At 40.7% G+C, this 18,862-nt stretch overlaps 1 protein-coding gene across 1 annotated transcript; it reads left to right on the top strand.

Moving 5' to 3' along the window:
- Positions 1-15,127: 15,127 nt before the first annotated feature.
- On the top strand, positions 15,128-18,337 carry LOC147886164 (pentatricopeptide repeat-containing protein At2g33680-like). Its single transcript, XM_087395061.1, has 4 exons — positions 15,128-15,730; positions 15,836-15,914; positions 16,089-16,889; positions 16,998-18,337. The coding sequence occupies exons 1-4, from the start codon at positions 15,128-15,130 to the stop codon at positions 18,335-18,337; spliced, it is 2,823 nt and encodes a 940-aa protein (XP_087251187.1).
- The last annotated feature ends 525 nt before the right edge of the window (positions 18,338-18,862 follow it).

The following is an 18,862-nucleotide window of genomic DNA, read 5'->3' as shown; positions in this document are numbered from 1 at the left end:
AATCCCTATTGGAGCAAGAGCTACAATCTTCCCACCATGAAGATGCCCAAGTATCAATCTTACTATGTAAAGGGTTGTTTCATGCTTATCTTTTGTGGTGTTTCAAATTTATTGGAAGGATGGAGACCTATCTACTTTCTATCTTTTCAATTGGAGGAGTTATCATGAGATTCAAGCCTTGATGTTTTGGCTTTAAACGGTGGTACACGTGGCAAAGAGGGAGAAGGGACATCCTATGCATTGTTGAAGAGCAAAATAGACTATGCACCTGGGCTTACATAAAAAGGGCAGCTATTGTTGGTAGACCTATGTAGCTATTATCTTTCACCTACCCATGAAGCGGCTACCGATAGGCTCCCTTGAGGTGAATACAATTTTGCAATTGATTATGATAGCTTATTGGTGTTGGATTGATGTGGTGTACACATACACACCCGTTGATATTCCATTCCATCCCATTAATATAAATCATATCCTACCAATGTGTAGCGCATATTATCTAACCCAATTGGTGTCTTTTTCTAATTTGCAAAACAAGAACAAGCATGAAAGTTTTGAAGTGCATGATGGTGGCAATATACTACCCCTTGGAATTCTTACATTGTTGAAAAGTATGCAAGCACCCACATCCTCTTTTGATATTAATATGAGTGACTCAGCTCTCCGGCAGTGATGGAGGCATCCAAGTCTTCATATAAGAGAAGCTGGTCCCCCATTCTATATTTGACGTGCCATATCACACGAGGGGTGGACCGATCAGTGTTGCATTCCCTCCGCTTCAGAATACGGGGCTCACTGGACTTAGGCTAGTATATCCTTGCCCCTCCACTATGGCGTAAACGATTACAGTGCAAGAACGCGAATATCACGACGACTACTAGAAAAAAACGTCTACACGTAATGCCAACATTCACGACAATCATACGTAAATGAGTATTGCTCACGATACTCGCTCTCCACAGGGCCCTCCGTCATGGCTGAGGTGGGGAGAGTTGCCTGTCAAGCTCCTACTGGGAAGGAGGAGGAGTCGTTCCTCCCTGGGTAGACAATGGGAAAGCTCAATGCTCTCATCTCCTCACCTATATAACCATAGTGACGTTGGGAAAACCATCTCGTCTCAGTAAAACCAGTTATTTCGTAATTCTAACTTGTAAGCCAACCTGTGGGAGGTCCATTAGGATTCGTTCAGCACTCCCAGTTCCTCCTGACTATGCTCAGTGCCCCCAGTTCCTCCTTGTGCGTATAGTCCTCTCCTTTACATTTAGTAAGCTTGGGAGCCGTGCTCCTTTTCTGCCTTGCTTTGGAATCACTTTGGATGCCAAAAAACTCATGGGAGGGGAAGACGTTCCCATCGAGGAGCCCCCGCGATACTTGCCACCATTAACTCTTGGCTGTGCCTTTCCTCTCTGTCCGTTAATGTGAATCCCTGGCTGTAGTCTCCCGCTTAATCTTAGTTGGTCATTCATTGGGGTCCATTTAATTCCTTAATGTAGATCTCTACAACGATAGGGCGAGATATAGACTACTAGTAACTCAAAGTTCAAATAATAACATAAATACCTTTCTTCTCCTTTTCACCCCCTCCTTGAATCTCTTGGGTAATGTTGAGATCCAAGGGTATTCATATCTAAGGGTTTCTACGTTTCCTCCTATTTATGATTTTCCATTTTATCTTTTGATCTTTTGGATCATACCGATAACTATGTTTATCTATAGGTTTCTATCAGGTTTCCATGGTATAATCGATGTTAACTTATGACTCCAAGGTATAGTCCACTGCATATTTTGTGGTATATGTTATAGTCCCAGAGATAACACAATGCACCACCCTTCATGGATATATACCTCCTGTATAATTATGGTATATTCTCTTATCCATGGTGGTCCTTCTAGTAGTATGTAGACCATTACCATTGAATAGCATGCCAAAAGGTAACGAGCTAATGCATATAAGCTCCCACATCTATCTTTCTCATGGAGTACTACTGCAATATAGGATTGTATCATACATCTTATATAATCTCGATTATCATGGCCCGGACTCGTAAATACATATATTAAGGACAACTATGGAAGTATCCTTAGTAAAAAAGTGCTAGCAATCTCTCCTTACTTTTAGTACAACTGTGTCAACTATTCCCGACTAAACTTAATCTCCTTGATCACTTGTCCGATCATCCACATTACCATGTTCCAGTAAAGTAATCCATTATATTTTATTCTCATTCTTACTCTATAATACTGACTCACTTCAATACAAATCTCCGTATATTTAATTGAGGTGTAGATCGACACATCCTATAATGGGAGGATGTGTGTGTGTGTGTGACCCACTTACCGCATTCCCACAGGTCCAACGCACAATCCAAGTGAGGGCAGTAAACCACCCATCACTTTGGATTGGGTCGGACTACTGCCCATAAAATACATATATAATTTAAATATTTCACTGAGTTGTGGACTGTGGAGGTGTATTTACCTAGCCACTTCCACAATTTTTGAAGGTCCAAGTCACATCCAAGGAACTCTTGCAATAAAAATCTTCTCACAAGTCTTCTACTTTTATCCCTCTTGAACCCATTTCTTTCAAAGTTCCCCATCAATTTCTTAATCTACCCAAAGGCATTGAAATCCTCTTTCTCAGTATAGAGTATGGGCTTAACTTGGGAAAGGATTACTTTCTCGGAGAATGATAGGGGTCAGTTACTATTCGCCTAGATGAACTTACATATCGGGTAGTCTAGGGCCTTAGTTTTATCATATTTGTTCGTCACTGCCATTCCATTGCTTTTATTGGCAATAGTAATGGACATGCTCAAAAACTTGGCTCTTACTCCTCTAGCAATACCATCCTCTCCAATTTGTACATCCACAGTAGTGTCTTTTATCTCCAAGAATTGGAGGGGGTAAATCCATAGTGGGTCTGTCTCCTCATTCTCTTGTATTTAAAAAAACTCCTTTGGGGAATCCACATTAATTAACAATCTATCATCCATATATCTAAATGGGTGTTTGAATTTGGATAATCTCTCCCAATCCTTGTTCTTCCACAATTTCTTAATGAAGTTAAGCTCAAACCAATGTAAATATAGATTACACCATAGGGGTGAGCAGGAAAATCCCATGGGTATGCCTGAGATTTGTTTATAAACTTGCTCCACTAATCTCGAGTGCATGTTTTCCAAGAGCCACATATTGATCATAATACACTCATGTACCGACCATGATATCATAGTTTTACTTCGTCTATCACTCCAAGAAGCTTTTTTCCTATTCTAGTTTAGGTTTAGATACCTCGTTCTCTTTCCTCCATAGGCCATGCTGATGACTTCTGATATCACTTTCTTCAACCCATATTTCCTGTTGAGAGGGATATATTCATAACATTTACCTATATTTGCAGTGAAGGCAGATTGGATATTTTGTGGTAAATTCAATTTCACCTCGTATATTGAATTGACTATCCAAAATGCACACACTGTAATGTTGGCCTCCGATTCAATTTGCTCTTGGAGATCCCTAGATGAATTCATGATGGGATCCAAACATGCTTGTAATGCAAAAGTAATTAATGATGCCAATTCCCATAATATACAAAGGTGTGCATTAGTAATCCATCTGAGAGTGTTTTTGTGAGCTTTGAAAGTAGCCATTAAATATGGCAAAGTATGAAAATCCAGAGTAATATTCAAGTTAAAGTTTTGAATATCTTTGATCAGTCGGTCTAAGATATCTAGGTTATCCACTCTCGCGAAGTCCCTACTGGATACCCTTAAAATTGCTTGGTCGTAAATGAACTTCTTACAAATATATGCTGGAGTCGATGTTGACTTGTCTGTAGAGGTAATAAGGAGGGATCTCGTTAGTCTCCTCACTTCCTTCATTATAGACGGTGTCTTTAAGAGATCCCTACTTCCCACAATGTAGAGTTTCTTTTTCTCCGCTAGTGTTTCCAAATAGTTACTTACAAAATAATCCAAATTCCCTCTTCCTTGGGTTCAATATTTCCAACAACTCAGGACTTAGTGTGATAACTTGGTTTTTGATCATATATAACACATTTATTGTCCCATCAATGCTCAATTGTTTTCTAGGGATATGTCCTAATCCCTTCCTCAAATATTCCTTTCATGTGTTCTCAATCACAATTTCATTATCAATGGTAAGCACGTCCCCATTCCATTTTAATGAATTTTCTAAAAGTACTATTTTCACATTGACATATAATCTCTGACCCATCTCTGAATACCGTCCCAGGTTTACAAAGTAAAGATGCTAAATTACCGGAGAACTGTTAATATCTTTTATGGAGTCAATCATATTATCCATCTTGTGGTGATAGAGAAAGTCTATAAAAAGTTTTTTAATTGAAAACATTTCAAGTAGAGGGTTATCAAATAATGCATGTATAAAGATGCTAGATTTATTTTTTTTACTGCAATATAGTATGTATCATACATCTTATATAATCTCGATTATGATGGCCCGGACTCATAAATACATATATTAAGGACAACTATGGAAGTATCCTTAGTAAAAAAGTGCTAGCAATCTCTCCTTACTTTTAGTACAACTGTGTCAACTGTTCCCGACTAAACTTAATCTCCTTGACTCACTTATCCGATCATCCACATTACCATGTTCCGGTAAGTAATCCATTATATTTTATTCTCATCCTTACTCTATAATACTAACTCGCTTCGATACAAATCTCCGTATATTTAATTGAGGTGTAGATCGACACATCCTATAATGGGAGGATGTGTGTGTGTGTGTGTGTGTGTGTGTGTTATGCATACTACATAACTCATTTACTCACATACTTAACCATTCTATTTCCATTGCAATGACTATACAAATCTAGCAAAAGGCAACAAAAATTGCCAAGGCTTTAATAAAATCTATCCTAGACAAATTTCTTATTCATCTAAAAAATAAATTGTTTCATTGCTTTCTATACATAAGGACTGCAAAGCGGTATGAAAAGATTGAAAAAGATTATTCCAAAAATACATAGGACAAAAATCATTCTATTAACATATTTTGTACCATGAGAAAGGGAGCATGGATATAGGATCAAGAAAGGGGTGGACTAGTAAAAGTTTGCCATGATAGGAGGCAAACCATTACTTGATATATATACACATATGCCCAAGTCTAGTGTAGTTTCTTGACATAACTTTGTTAAGTAGAGCACAACATCTTTCTAAAAGTGTCAGGAGGCCATCTCCATAAGAAAAATTGCCTTCTCAACATTGTCACCTCGCATTATCATAATGTTGTAGGCAGCCTGCTGCACCCATCACAGTATACAGAGTTGTGGTAGAAGGATGGAGTATTGAGCTTGCAAGGATGAGAGAAGAAGGATGGTGAGTCAAGCCCATGTTTCCATAGTAGCCTGCTTTGCGGTAGGGAATGTGGTCCTAGTCTGGCCTTCATTAATGTGATGTCTCCTAATGAATATTGCCCTTAGCTGTACCAGAAGGGGGTTTGTACTAACAAGCCAATGCTATAGACATATGGGTGTTTGGCACTTATGACTCTACTCATATTACCATGTTGGTAGCTAGGGAGAGGGAGGGAAAGTCATGCTTTATCACATCTCTACATTAGAGGGAGGGTAAACTTATGCCATCCATCTTTTTGCCTTGGGATGGTCCTTGGGGGCTAGATGTAAGTAAGGGATCTTATTTAATGCCCATACCAGGATAGGGGTCAATTCCTAGAAGGAAGGGCTAGTAAGGAGTAGTTATAGTCAAGGCCTCTTCCCATGGTTAAGCAGTGAGATACTATGCCATTAATGTGAAATTTATACAAGGAAAACAAGCCTGTCCTCCCGATGATTGATAATGAACTACAGTAGGGGGGTAAGGGATATGGAGATCAATAATGCCCAACACTCTTTTCTACCCCTAACTACGTTTGACTTAAAAGGGGAAATCCTAGGTAAGGTTAACCCCATTATAAAGGTCTTTTTTGGCCTTACCTACCCATGAACACTATCATAGGTACCATTAGGGAATGATGACACTTATGATTAAGTGGATTAAAATATCAAGGAAAGAGTAATTTGATTTTTACTATGCATTATGTAATAGAGGAGTAAAATGATCATTGCATTAGTCCTCCAACCTACGGTGAGATACAGATGATCAAAGAATAAGGACAAATGTGTGTGGTACTTGCTAGGTGCATAAATGTCAAGAATCAACCAGTCGAAAGGCATGCCCTAAAGAAATACAAAATTCAATCTAGAATAACAACGCGATACACGAAAAACAATAAGGCATAACACTTACCTCTGTACCAGATCATGTGTGTAATCATGGTTAAGAAGATATGTGTGTGTGTGTGTGTGCACGCGTGCATGTGTGTGTGAGCAAGCACGTGCACGTGTGTGTATCATATACTACATAACTCATTAATTCACATGTGCATGTGTGTGTTGTATACTACATAATGTGCACACATGCACGTGTGTGCGTGCATGCATGCATGCATGCGTACATGCGTGTGCATGTGCGCGCGCGCGTGTGTGTGTGTGGAAGACTTGACAACACCCCTTTGCATAGTGAAAAGACAAAAGATTGAAGCTAGACAATGGAATAGGACTAATTGTACTAATGGAAAAGTTTGTACAAGTCGGTGAATCCCTGTTTATAAAGGAAACCAGTAGTGGGCCATTTTGTAGAAATTACTTTGTGGAAACTGTATAGAAGTTGAGCTTGGATAAGTCCTAGCAAGCATCACTTTTATTGAAGAGGGGAGTCTGCCTACCTACCACCATCCGACATGGTAAGAACCATCTTAACTCAGGTTGGGGTGTCATAAACACCCCTCCGTTGTTATCGGGGTCACAATAAATTAGAAGCTTAACCGAGAACTTAAACAGCTGGGTGTAGTATTATAAGTGCAAGAAGATAAATTGTGGAATGAACTGAACCAATCTTGAGTTTCATACCGAGAGGAAGGGAAGGTGTAAAACTTTAAAAATGGAGGGTGGGAGGATGATGGGAAAGATAAATTTTTATTTAGTTTAGGAGAGCATGAATTTTTATTGGGATAACTAGAGGAAGCGAGGGGGTGGCCTAGAGTTATAAATGAATAAGATATGGTTAGGAAGAAGATCCAAGTGGGGTTAGGAATTAAAGGTTTAAAGTTAAATAAACAGGTGAAAAAGGAGAGGTAGAATTAAGAGGTAAGGTAAGGGAATTTGAATATAGCGGTTGATTACAAAAGCAAATTTTTAGAGTGAAAAGATAAGGGATGTTGTAAAAGGAAATTTTAAGAAGGAAAAAAGGAAGGAGAAAAAGGAGGTGTAGACAAGAGGGAAATGGGTGAATGTTAATAAGGGGGGGAGGGTAGAAGGAAAAATTTGTAAGAAAGTAAAAGAAGGGGGGAAGTATATATCTATATGGGAATGATAGATATAGAAATAGAATGTAAAGGGGGGGGGGCAAGGAAATAATTAAATAGAGAGGGGAAAGGGAAAGAGGGGGGTTGTTAGATATAGAAAAAGAATGCAGAGGGGGGGGGGGGGGGGAGAAATAATTAAATAGAGAGGGAGCAATGAAACTTAGAAGTAAAGGTTAAAAAACCCTGTGAGTCCATTCCGTGAAGGAATGTGATAGGCCAAAATTGAGGGCAGGCACAAATGACGAAGCTAGGAAGACTGAGGCCAGTGGAGTATCTTGACGTGATGGGCAAGCGATGCACAATTTGCACGAATAGATGACACACAGTAAGGGGCATAGCCACAGAGATAAATGAGGTAGTGAAGGAGTAGAGGAGGCGAGGGTAATTACGGGTGTAGTTTGTTAGCATGGAAAGCAGATGCAGTCTATCAGTAGAGGGCTTTGGAGTTGCAGTCTAAGAAGTAACTGCATAGCGGCACGGGTGGGCACAGACTAGAGACTGCACGGAGTATCTTGGCATGAGGTCATCTCGGGGAATGGACAAGCGAGCAGAACACTACAAAGGTGGATTCAAGGGCACACATGCGGTTTGAAGGGCAAGACTAAATGTTGCACAAGGAGCAGAAGCAGCGTGGGAGACCGTGATGCAGTAATGGGAGGTAAAGGAAGTATGCTAGGGGTAAGTGAGGAGTAGGGGTACTTATATAGGGAGAAGTCGAGGAGAAGTAGAACAGTCGAGAATTGGAAGGGTTAGTTTTGTGTAGTTTAGTTTGAAGTGTGTAGCATAAATAAAAAAATAGGGAGAAAATAGCTACGAAATAGGAAAATTAGGAAGAGAAGAGGGGGGGTTGGGGAAAAAATTAGGGAGAGACAAGTTAGAAGAAATGAAGGATAATAAGAACCATGAGAAAAATGAGAAAGTAAGGAAAATAGAAAAAATGAAAGATAATAAAAAATAAGCAAAAATAATAAAATTAATGAAGGATAAATTATAGATTGATTTGTAATAACTAATCCCAATAAGGAAGCTCGTGAAAGATGGATAGCCTCTTCATACCAAGAGGAGGCTCCTCTCCATTCGCCCTCCAAGCCTGAATCCTGTCATTTGCCTTTAAATATGGTGGTGGTGGATCAAGCTGGCTTCCACGCACGAGATGGTCCAGCAGAAGGTATCGAGCATGACCTTCATAAACCATTTTCCTCATATGTTTGGAGTGTCGTGCAAGCGGTATCAAACCCTTCCCACAAATAGGACAAGCATGGTACCCACTTATTGCAAGTCCTGCATGCATGCATGAATGTGTTAGTATAAGACATGCACTAGAAAGAGAGTCATAAAAGTATCATTATACATGTAAAGACACAACCACGTACCTGTGCACTCTCCATATCCTGGGTGGTCATGCATGGTCCACATCAAGATTCCCTTGACCAAAATGTCATTGGTATGTCTTAAGAGCTTTGGAAATATCAAAGACCTGCACTCCTCATCATAAGATATGTAACTCCTCTATCAAAGGTGCCATGTACACATCCATATTTTTTGCCTTGTACTTCCCTGGCACAAGCAGTGCAAGCATGAGGTGTCCCTTCTTTATTGTTAGCCATGGTGGGATATTGTAATTCACCAAGACTATAGGCCATGTCGACTAAGATGTCAAGCGTAACCCGAAAGGGTTCACGCCATCCATGGCGAGTCTAAAATGTAAGTTGTGTGGCTCCCTCGCAAAGTCCAACCACTGATTGTCTATGTGCTTCCAAGTTGCACAATCTGCAGAAATCCTCAATGTGTCATCAGTGGACCGATGTGCAGCATGCCAAGTCATTAACTCCGCTATGGATTTGCATTGTAACATGTGCTGTATTCTAGCAATGATGGGAAAGTGTCTCAAAACCTTTATTGGGATCTACTCACCCTGCAAGTCATCTCTATATCATTATTCCCCACATTCGGGACAACTAGCCAAATCTCCATGCTCATGACGAAAGAGAATACAATCATTACGACAAGCATGGATGGTATCATAATCCATACCCACTGTTGTCAGCATCTTCTTTGCTTCATCTCTTGATGCGGTCATGGTATTTGGTGCATGCAACATCTTTTGGAGCAACCTATCACAATTCAAACATACACAGGCTTCGAATAATGAGAAACTATGATGATTCTCAAAATAAACAATATCCAAATTATGAGATAAATTAATGCAGCAGCTAACCTCATTAAGGTCGAGACACTTGTATCAGACCACCCATACTTTGCTTGCAGATTCAAGATTGAGAGACAGGCCTGTAGTTTTGACATCCCAGCACCCTCGTACAACCGTGTTGGTTGCAACTCTCACATATTAGCCTCAGACTCAGACATCACGTGTACATGTGATGTAGTGCCCCTAAAAAGAGAATCCGTCATGTCCACCATTCCCTCGTCATCATCTAGCACATCCAGGTAACTATCCTCCTGCTCAAAGCGTGAAGGTATACGCACACCCTCACCACCCTCCTCATTCGGTCTCAAGGTTTCGTGTAAATATAAGATCTTGTCTCAAGGTTTCATGTCGTGTACGCATGCGATATTAATCAGAACTCAAGTAGCATTGACTTACCGATGATCCATCACCACGTGCACCACCAATGGTGGGTACTAGTGCGGGCTCCTCCCCATACATCCGCAAGTGGCGCTGCATGACAATACGACATTGATGTCGTACTTCTCGCTTGCAATGAGTGCAATGACAATACAATCTCTCCGTGCTCCCAGGCATTGGCGCATCATTTGACGAGCTTCCACTCATCCCTTCCATCTGCACACCTCCAAAATCACAACACAAAATGCAAGGAAATCCACTCAAGATTAAAAAATAGCCACCCATGAGCTCCTTCATTCTCTTGTTAGATCTAGTGCCCTGAACCGTCACTATATAGCGATGTTATACCATGTTCCGTCGCTATATAGCGATGCTTGTAGGATATATAGAGTCGCTATATAGCAACGGAGCAGTGTCGCTATTTAGCGATGCTGAAAGCTAAAACTCGAAACCCCATACATCGCCACCCCTCACAACTCTATTATGAGAATAGCAAAAAACTCTCCTCCTCCTTTATATTTGGCGACCTCACTTTCCTCCAATTTCTTCCCCACACTCCTCACCCCTACCCAGCCCCTCTCCCAACATTTGTGCTCCCTCTCCACCCTTCTCTCTCTCTGCTCATGTGAAAGGACGTTTTTTAAAAAGGTGTGTCTCTTTAAGCAATGTACGTTCATTTTTTGTGAAATTTCATTTTGTGAGTGTTGAAGCATGTTTCTCCTTGCATTGCTAAGCCCATGTCCTAGTTTTCATGCTTGATTTTCAGAGTTGAAGGACCAAAAACGAGATTTGATGAAAGAAAGAAGGCTCACCTCTTCTTTTTTTGTTATTTCTCTACTTTCTCTTTCCCTTCCTTTCGTGCTTTCTCCTTGTTTGTAGGCTTCTCTTTGTCCCCTCAATCCAATCCCTTTGGAAAGTTGCTTCTCTAACCTCCTCCTTTCACTAATTAGTTATTTGAAAAATGGTATATTTCCTCTCTTTTGCAGGGCCAGTACACGAAACACCTCCTCTTCCGAGTAGGATTTTTCCAGGTAAGAAAGTGCTTCCTCTCTTTTCCTATTTTTATTTTCGTGATTGCATTGACTTGCAGCTAGTGCTTAAGGCACTAGCTGCAGTGATGGGCGTAGGAACCCTCTCTTCTCCTCTCTTCTCTTATTTCCTCTTTTATTTTATCTTCTTCCTAAGTGGGTTGTCTTCATGGGGGGTTATAAGAAGGTGTTGGGAAGAAAAAAGTAGGATTGGTAGACCCTATCCCACTAGGTACCCGAGGGAATGGTATGCATGGTTGGTTAGGTCTTTTAGGCTACATTGATAGTGCCCTAGGCAAGGCATATTGATGTTGGGCATAGATGTATATGGAGTAGCTGCTTGATATGAAGTATTTCTAGGCCACTCTAAGTTGGATATAGAGGGGATGGGAAGCCGACGTTCTAGGAAATGTACCCTCCCTCGATTCATTCTACTCTTTCATCTGTGCCATTGGATCTTGTGGCCGACAGTCACTTCACATCCTTAGTTTGAATGTATCACTAAATGAGAGTTCTCCCTCATAAAAGCACACATTCAGTGTTGTAGTACTCACTGGTATGGTGGGAGTTGGTGCACTCTACATGTCCATTATCAAGGTTGGTGGGGTGGGCCCCGTGGCTCCAATGGCACTCTTCTTCCAGGCAAAGGGATTCACCATATGTTGGATCTAAAAGCCCAAATGTCCCCACCATATTGGAAAAAGTCTCAATTCTGGGATGTTGTGGTAGAAGGAATAGGGGAATGAGGTCGAACTAAGCTAGAGTTAGGAGCCCTAGAGGCTCCATGAGTTGGGTTTTCACCCATCTCTATGTCAAAACTCATGGAGTATTTTGAGCTAGAAATATCATCCTTGGTTGTTCTGTGCATTGGATGTGAGCTCAATGCTGAGTTCCCTGATTAGATTCATGTTAAGCTAGGTAATTGGTTAGACAGGATGTTGTTGAAGGCACTATCTTCTGGTTCAGGCTCAATTGTTGGAAGCACCTATCCAAACCTTTGGTGCATGTAGGTAGATCAATGTAGATGGATGCCTCGAGCAAGCACTCCACCACTACCAAGTAGCAATTAACCAGGCTAATTCAGTTGAATTAGCTAGAGTGCGAAAATAGCAATTTAGTGTGCTGAATTACCAATTTAGCGTGTGTTAAATTAAGATTAATTCAATATGATCCATACTTGGTAATTTTAGGGGTTCTTATGTCCTGTTGTGTGGTTACCGTAAGGTCAATAGTTCTTAGAAGCTCCCAATTTCATAATCTGTCCTTCATTTACTCAATAAAATTTTTACCTATTTTAAGTATCTGTTGAGTTATAGGTCAGTGTTTCTGGGGTGGATTGTGAAGAGTGAACTGTTGACACACCTTGGTTGGTCAAAGATGTAAAATTTAGTTGACTAGCTAATTCAGTGTGCACTGAATTGCTAACTCAACGTGCATCAAGTTGTTAGTTCAATGTGTATTGGATTTAGAGTTGACTCTATTTGTAGTGTAAATGGCACATTTAATGTGCCAACTTGTCAGTGTCGCCTCTGAGGGTGTCAAGCTATGTTAGGGTGTCAAACTTAATTTAGAGCGCCCTAATCTAAATTAGATCCTAATTCAGTGTGACCTTCTTGTGTAGTGTCACCAATGAAAATTTTGAGGTTGTTTGATGTTTCATGATTTTTGTGCAGGGTTTGTTGTCCTAGGGGAGTAGTACACTACCTATTCTACCTATTGCAAATAAGAAAAAAAAAAACTGCTTTACAAGAAAAATGGGGTCTTTTTTGAAAAGGAGACTGGTTTGTCATTCCCAAGATGTTGAAACTCTGAAAAAAAAATTTTGCATCTTTTTTCTTAGGATTGCATAGCATGCAAGGCTTAGAAATGATCTCAACTATCTTTTCCTATGTTTGGACAACTAGAAACCTCAAAAAGCATCAACCAAACAACTCGAATTGACTTCCGCTCTCTCTCACACTCTTCTTTTGACTCCTTTTAGCTCGCACCTTTCCTAAACACCAAAACAACCACTTTTTACTAAGCTAGTAAGTGTGGTGGTGACCCATGTGTCATACGGATCCTAGAGGAATATTGATGAAGTCTCTTAGTCCATGATACTCCTTGTGAGAGCAATGTAAGCACGAATAGTCCACAAGTGTCATGCAAGTGGCTCCTAGAGTTGTTGCAATGGTGAATCCACAAGAGAAGAAAGGGGAGAAGAGAGGGGAGAGGAGAGAGGAAAGGGGAGAAGGGGAGGTGTTAAGAGACAAGAGAAGGGGAAGGCGATGCATTCACAAGAGGCAAGAACAAGGAAGAAGACAAGATAGAACTCATGAAGAAAAGAAGAGATCGTATTCCATCCAAACTTATAATCAACAATTGAAGACCAAAGTCAAACTTTTGGCCTTTTATACATATCACCTTTTGAAGGGAGGGACAACCCTATGCTTTCTTCTCTTCCTAACCAATCTATTCTATTGCTCCTAGTATACTCTGAGTTTTTACAAACTTCTTGGGCCGATACGGCTCCAAGGAAATTCTTAACACAATCCTTAGGTGCATAATTACATGGTTACATAAGAAGTTGCAAAATGTGGCCGTGTCATCCAAGGCGGTTAATAGATATACATGTTGTTCTAAATATCACATTTTTATTTCTTCTTGGAGGATGAACTCAACCATTGGCATTCCCAAAATTTTGGTCTCCATGTATGTGGATATCAATGCAAATGTTATTTGTGTGCTAAAGATAGTACAAGAATGACATGTTCATCTATAGTTCATACCTTCTATGGTGTCACACAATTCTGGGGTCAATACTATACCCAAAGCAAGAAGACAAATCCTTCCATGATAAAAATTGCTTTAGGGAGAATGCAAAGACTATGTTGCAAAGATTTTGGCATGATGACCTTTGGAGACAAGAAAGGGAGGGCAAAATATGATAGTAAAGTCATTTGAATATGGAGAGGCTATGAAAAACAAGGAAACAATAAAAAAGAGGAAACATCTTGTAAACAAGGGTTTGCAATGTTGGGAGTCCCTTTGACTTTTGAAAACAAAGCTGAGACTCGTTTTTGAGGAAGTTACGAGTGTTGTGAAGAGTAAATATCTACACATGAATCTCCAAAAAAACCACGACTTCAGAATTATTTTTTACATAGTACTAAAACCGAAAGTGCCAACAACGATAGAAGCTTGAGTTACCCCTAGGGCTTGAACTCAAGACCGGTACATACGTTTTAGGGGCTTGGTGTAAACTTGTTGGCAACCATGATTTAGAAATTCCCAACAATATGCTCTCTTTCAAAGTAGAAACAAGTAGTCCCTAAAGGAAAGGCCATCTATCTCCTTCTAGAGTGTTCACAGAATACATTTTTCTCAACAAATCACAAAACTTGGGGTTTCAAATTTTGAAGGTTTTTCCTGAGAATTTGGCGAGTTTTTAGCTAAAATATAACTAAATTGCCTGAAATTTTGCAGATTTTACAAAATTGAGAATATAACTAAATTGCCTGAAATTTTGCAGATTTTACAAAATTGAGAAAATAATTTTTACGCGTGAAAATGAAAATGTGCAGTTTCATTGTATATAGATTGCAGGTTTTCAGTGAACATAAGCAATTCATAAGCAAGCGTTGACATAAGCAAGATAGTCATTGCTATACGCATTCATGTGTCCTCCTTCCTGTGTCATGGAGTACAGCACAGATCCGTTCACAACGGCAACACAGTCGATTAACGCCATGTACTTCAAGAAGTTCAGGTTCGCTACTTTGCTGTGGCCTGACGGACAGACCTCCCCCTCTTTTTCGTACTGCCATTCCCTATGTTCCTTCAGGGCACTAGGGCTTCACATATGCTTTCAGTGTTCGGATGAAGCAAGTAACCCATTGGACGCTGAAAGTTTGAAGATCAACGTCTTAAACTTGAGGCGACGAGTCTGTGGTGTGACCCAAAGCCAAAGCCTGCAGATATAAGCCAATAATGAGGTTGAGAAAAAGGAGGAAAAGCGGGCCATTAACCATCACTCGGCAATCAAAGCCATAATATTTTTGCTCAAACTCTAGAGACCCTGTCTTTGCAGGCAGAGGAGCTGGCAGGGTGAGGCGACATGTTCAAGGCCAGCTTTAGGTTTGGAGTACAAGTCGATGCACAACCACTGCTAGAGGACAGTGGTTGGGAGAATCTGAGATTAGAGGACACACTTGGTATTTTGGACCTGATGGCTGAGCTGCCGTCAGCTGAGAACCTGATCTGCATTTTGCAGAAGTGCAAGAAAGAAAAGATTTTAGTTTATGCCAAGCGTGTGCATGCACACATTTGCAACAATGGACTGGACACTCATAGAGCCCTTGGGAACTACATTGTACCAACGTTTGTTGAATGCGGAAGTGTGTCTGATGCTCAGCTGGTTTTCAATAGGTTGATTCATAGGAATGAGCATTCGTGGACTTCTCTCATTTTAGGGTTTATCAAATGTGGGCAAACGCAGCATGCCTTCAACTTGTACTGGAAAATGCAAGAGGATAGTTTAAAGCCTAGCAGGTATACACTCATGGCTCTACTAAAAGTTTGTGCTAGGCTGAATGTTCTGGACAGAGGTCGAGAAATTCATGCTGAGATTGGACAAAAGGGATTTGACAGAGATCTTTTTGTAGGCAACTCTTTGGTAGACATGTATGCCAAATGTGGCTCACTTTCGGACGCACAAGAAGTATTTAACAAGCTGCCTGTTCGAGATGTTGTGTCATGGGGTGCACTAATTGCAGGATATGCTGAACATGGACCTGGTAATAAAGCGTTGAAATGTTTTGAACAGATGCGACTGGGGGGCATCTCTCCAGATGCTGTCATTTTCGTTTGTGTTTTGAAAGCCTGTGGCAGCATAGGAGCCATAGGCAAGGGCCAAGAGATACATGCTGAGATATCACAAAAGGGATTTGAAAGAGATCTTTTTGTTGGTAACACTTTAGTGGATATGTATGCCAAATGTGGCTCAGTTTCAGAGGCAGAGGATGTCTTTGGCAAGCTGTCAGTTCGAGATGTTGTGTCATGGAACAATTTAATTGCAGGATATGCTGAACATGGACCCAGTCAAGAAGCACTAAAATGTTTTGAACAGATGCAATTGCTAGGTACTGCTGCTGATGCTGTCACGTTTGTTTGGGTTTTGAAAGCTTGTGGCAATATAGGAGCCATATGCATGGGACGAGAAATACATCTGGAGATTGCACAAAAGGGATTTGAAAGAGATCCTTTTGTCAGCAGCTGTTTGGTTGACATGTATGCCAAATGTGGCTGGCTTGGAGAGGCACATGAAGTATTTGACAAGCTGCCAATCCGAAATATTGTGTCATGGAACGCACTAATTGGAGGATATGCTGAACATGGATTTGGTTGGGAAGCAGTTAAATGCTTTGAACTGATGAAACAGGAGGGTCTCTCCCCAGATGATGTCACAATTATTTGTATCTTGAAAGCTTGTGGTAGCATAGGAGCTATATGCAAGGGTCGAGAATTACATGCTGAGCTCACACAAAAAGATTTTAAGATGGATATTTTTGTCGACAATACTTTAGTCAACATGTATGCCAAGTGTGGATCACTTTCAGATGCACAGAGCACCTTTGACAAGCTGCCAGTTCGGGATGAGGTCACATGGGCAGCTCTAATTGCAGGATATGCTGAACATGGATTTGGTCACGAAGTGCTCAAATGTTTTGATCGCATGCATCAAGAGGGTGTGTCCCCAAACGCCATCATGGTTGATTGTGTCTTGAAAGCTTGCGGCATTATTGGAGCTGTAGTCGAGGGCCAAGAAATACATGCTGAGCTCACAAGAAAGGGATTTGAAAGAGATCATTTTATGGGCAGTATGTTAGTTGACATGTATGCCAAATGTGGCTTACTTGCAGACGCATGGGAAGTCTTTGACAAGCTGCTTATTCGAGATGTTGTGTCATGGAATGGATTGATTGCAGGGTATGCTGAACAGGGACTTGGTCAGAAAGCACTGATGTGTTTTCAACAGATGCAAATTGAGGGCGTCTGTCCAGATTCCGTCACATTTGCTTACACCTTGAAAGCTTGTAGCAGCATTGGAGCCATGGCCGAGGGCCAAGAAGTATATACTGAGATCACACAAGAGGGATTTGAAACAGATCTTTTTATTGGCAACGCTTTGGTGGACATGTATGTTAAATGTGGCTCTCTTGCAGAGGCACAGGCAGTATTTGACAAACTACTGGTACGAGATGCTGCATCATGGGCTGCATTAACTGTGGGATATGCTGAACATGGTGCCAATCAGGAAGCTTTGAGGTCTTTTGAACAGATGCAGCTGGAGAGCATCTGTCCAGATGCTGTCACATTTATTTGCATCCTAAAAGCTTGTGGTAGCTTAGGAGCCATAGGCAAGGGCTTGGAGATACATGCTGAGATCATTCGAAAGGATCTAGAAAGAGATCTCTTTGTTGGCAGCACTTTAGTAGACATGTATGCCAAATGTGGCTTATTTGCAGAGGCAGGAGCAGTATTTTACAAGCTGCCAGCTCAAAATGTTGCGGCATGGAATGCAATGATAAAAGGTTATAGCATAAACCATGAGGTTAAGATGGCGGTGGAATGTTTCAAGGATATGCAAGAACATCATGTGAAGCCGAATGCTATCACATTCACATGTCTTATTGCTGCATGCAGCCATACCAACCTGCTAATCAAGGGCCAGCAGTATTTCAAAGTGATGAGAGAAGATTATGGTATCATGCCGACAATAGACCTTTGCACCTGCATGGTTGATCTTCTTGCGCGTTCCGGTCATTTGTATGAGGCAGAGAAATTTCTTGGTACTATGCGATGTCCTCCATCTGAAGGAACATGGAGATCTTTGCTCAGTGCCTGCAAAGTTTATGGGGAAGCAGAACTAGGGTTGAGATGCTTTCAGCAGCTTTTCCAAGCAAATCCAAATTCTGCTGCTCCCTATGTGCTGATGGCGAGCATCTTTTCTAGTGCTAATAGGTGGGATGATGCATACAGAACAGAGGAGCTGAGGAAACAAGCAGGGGCAAAGAAAAAGCCTGCGAGTGCAATGATAGAGGTGAACAACAAGGTGCAGGAGTTTGTAGTTGGTAACAGCCAAAGTAAAGAAATACTAGCAATGCTAGGAATCTTGAGTTTTCGCATGATGAGGGAAGGGCATGTACCAAATTTAGGACTGGTCTTGAGACGGAGTTCTCATGAGGAAAAAGGAGATGTATTATTGAAAAGCTGCAACATATACCATGTAAACATAGAAGAGAATCGTCTAGTAGAACCAATATAGTCAGATTCTTTGTCAAAATACTTGGCAACCGGGAGACTGCTCAATTTAGACATAACACAGAGCAGCTTAATCAAAGGAAGGTTATGGAGGGATGAGCACATCATGTCTCAATAATATGCTATGACAAGGAATTCAAGAAATCAAGTATGTGAAACAATGGTCAGAATTTGCTCTTAGCCATTGTCAACCCTGAAAGGTAGATAAACAAACACAGCCAACAAAGGGAGAGAATATATTTCTTACCCCTCATTAAATGATAAAATGAAAAAAAGACTATGAAAACGTCACAGCACAAAGATAGTACCACAGTAACTGAATTTCACACTTGGTTGATTTGAGGCGCAACCTGAAACACATCAGTGGCATCCTTATTAAGTTGCAAGCATATAGTAATAGATGGATGTGGTAATCTACATCGTTTTTAAGGCTACCTTTGAACTCTGGTACCGGCAAGCTAGGGTTTCTACGGAGAAATCATATTGTAGACAAACATTATGGTCATCTCAATCCTTTGTAAGGCTATCT

The sequence above is a fragment of the Dipteris shenzhenensis genome, chromosome 24 (genome assembly GCF_047967505.1).
Source record: "Dipteris shenzhenensis isolate YYH24624 ecotype China chromosome 24, Dip_SZ_1.0, whole genome shotgun sequence".
NCBI lineage: Eukaryota > Viridiplantae > Streptophyta > Polypodiopsida > Gleicheniales > Dipteridaceae > Dipteris > Dipteris shenzhenensis.
The sequence above is the reverse complement of the archived record's forward strand: the minus strand, read 5'-3'. Positions and strand labels throughout refer to the sequence as shown.

Coding starts and splice junctions, on each gene's coding strand:
- LOC147886164 (XM_087395061.1), top strand. CDS start 15,128: ATGTTCAAGGCCAGCTTTAGGTTTGGAGTACAAGTCGATGCACAACCA. Junction 15,731..15,835: donor CACTTTCGGACGCACAAGAA/GTATTTAACAAG, acceptor TGTTTTGAACAG/ATGCGACTGGGGGGCATCTC. Junction 15,915..16,088: donor TGGCAGCATAGGAGCCATAG/GCAAGGGCCAAG, acceptor ATTTAATTGCAG/GATATGCTGAACATGGACCC.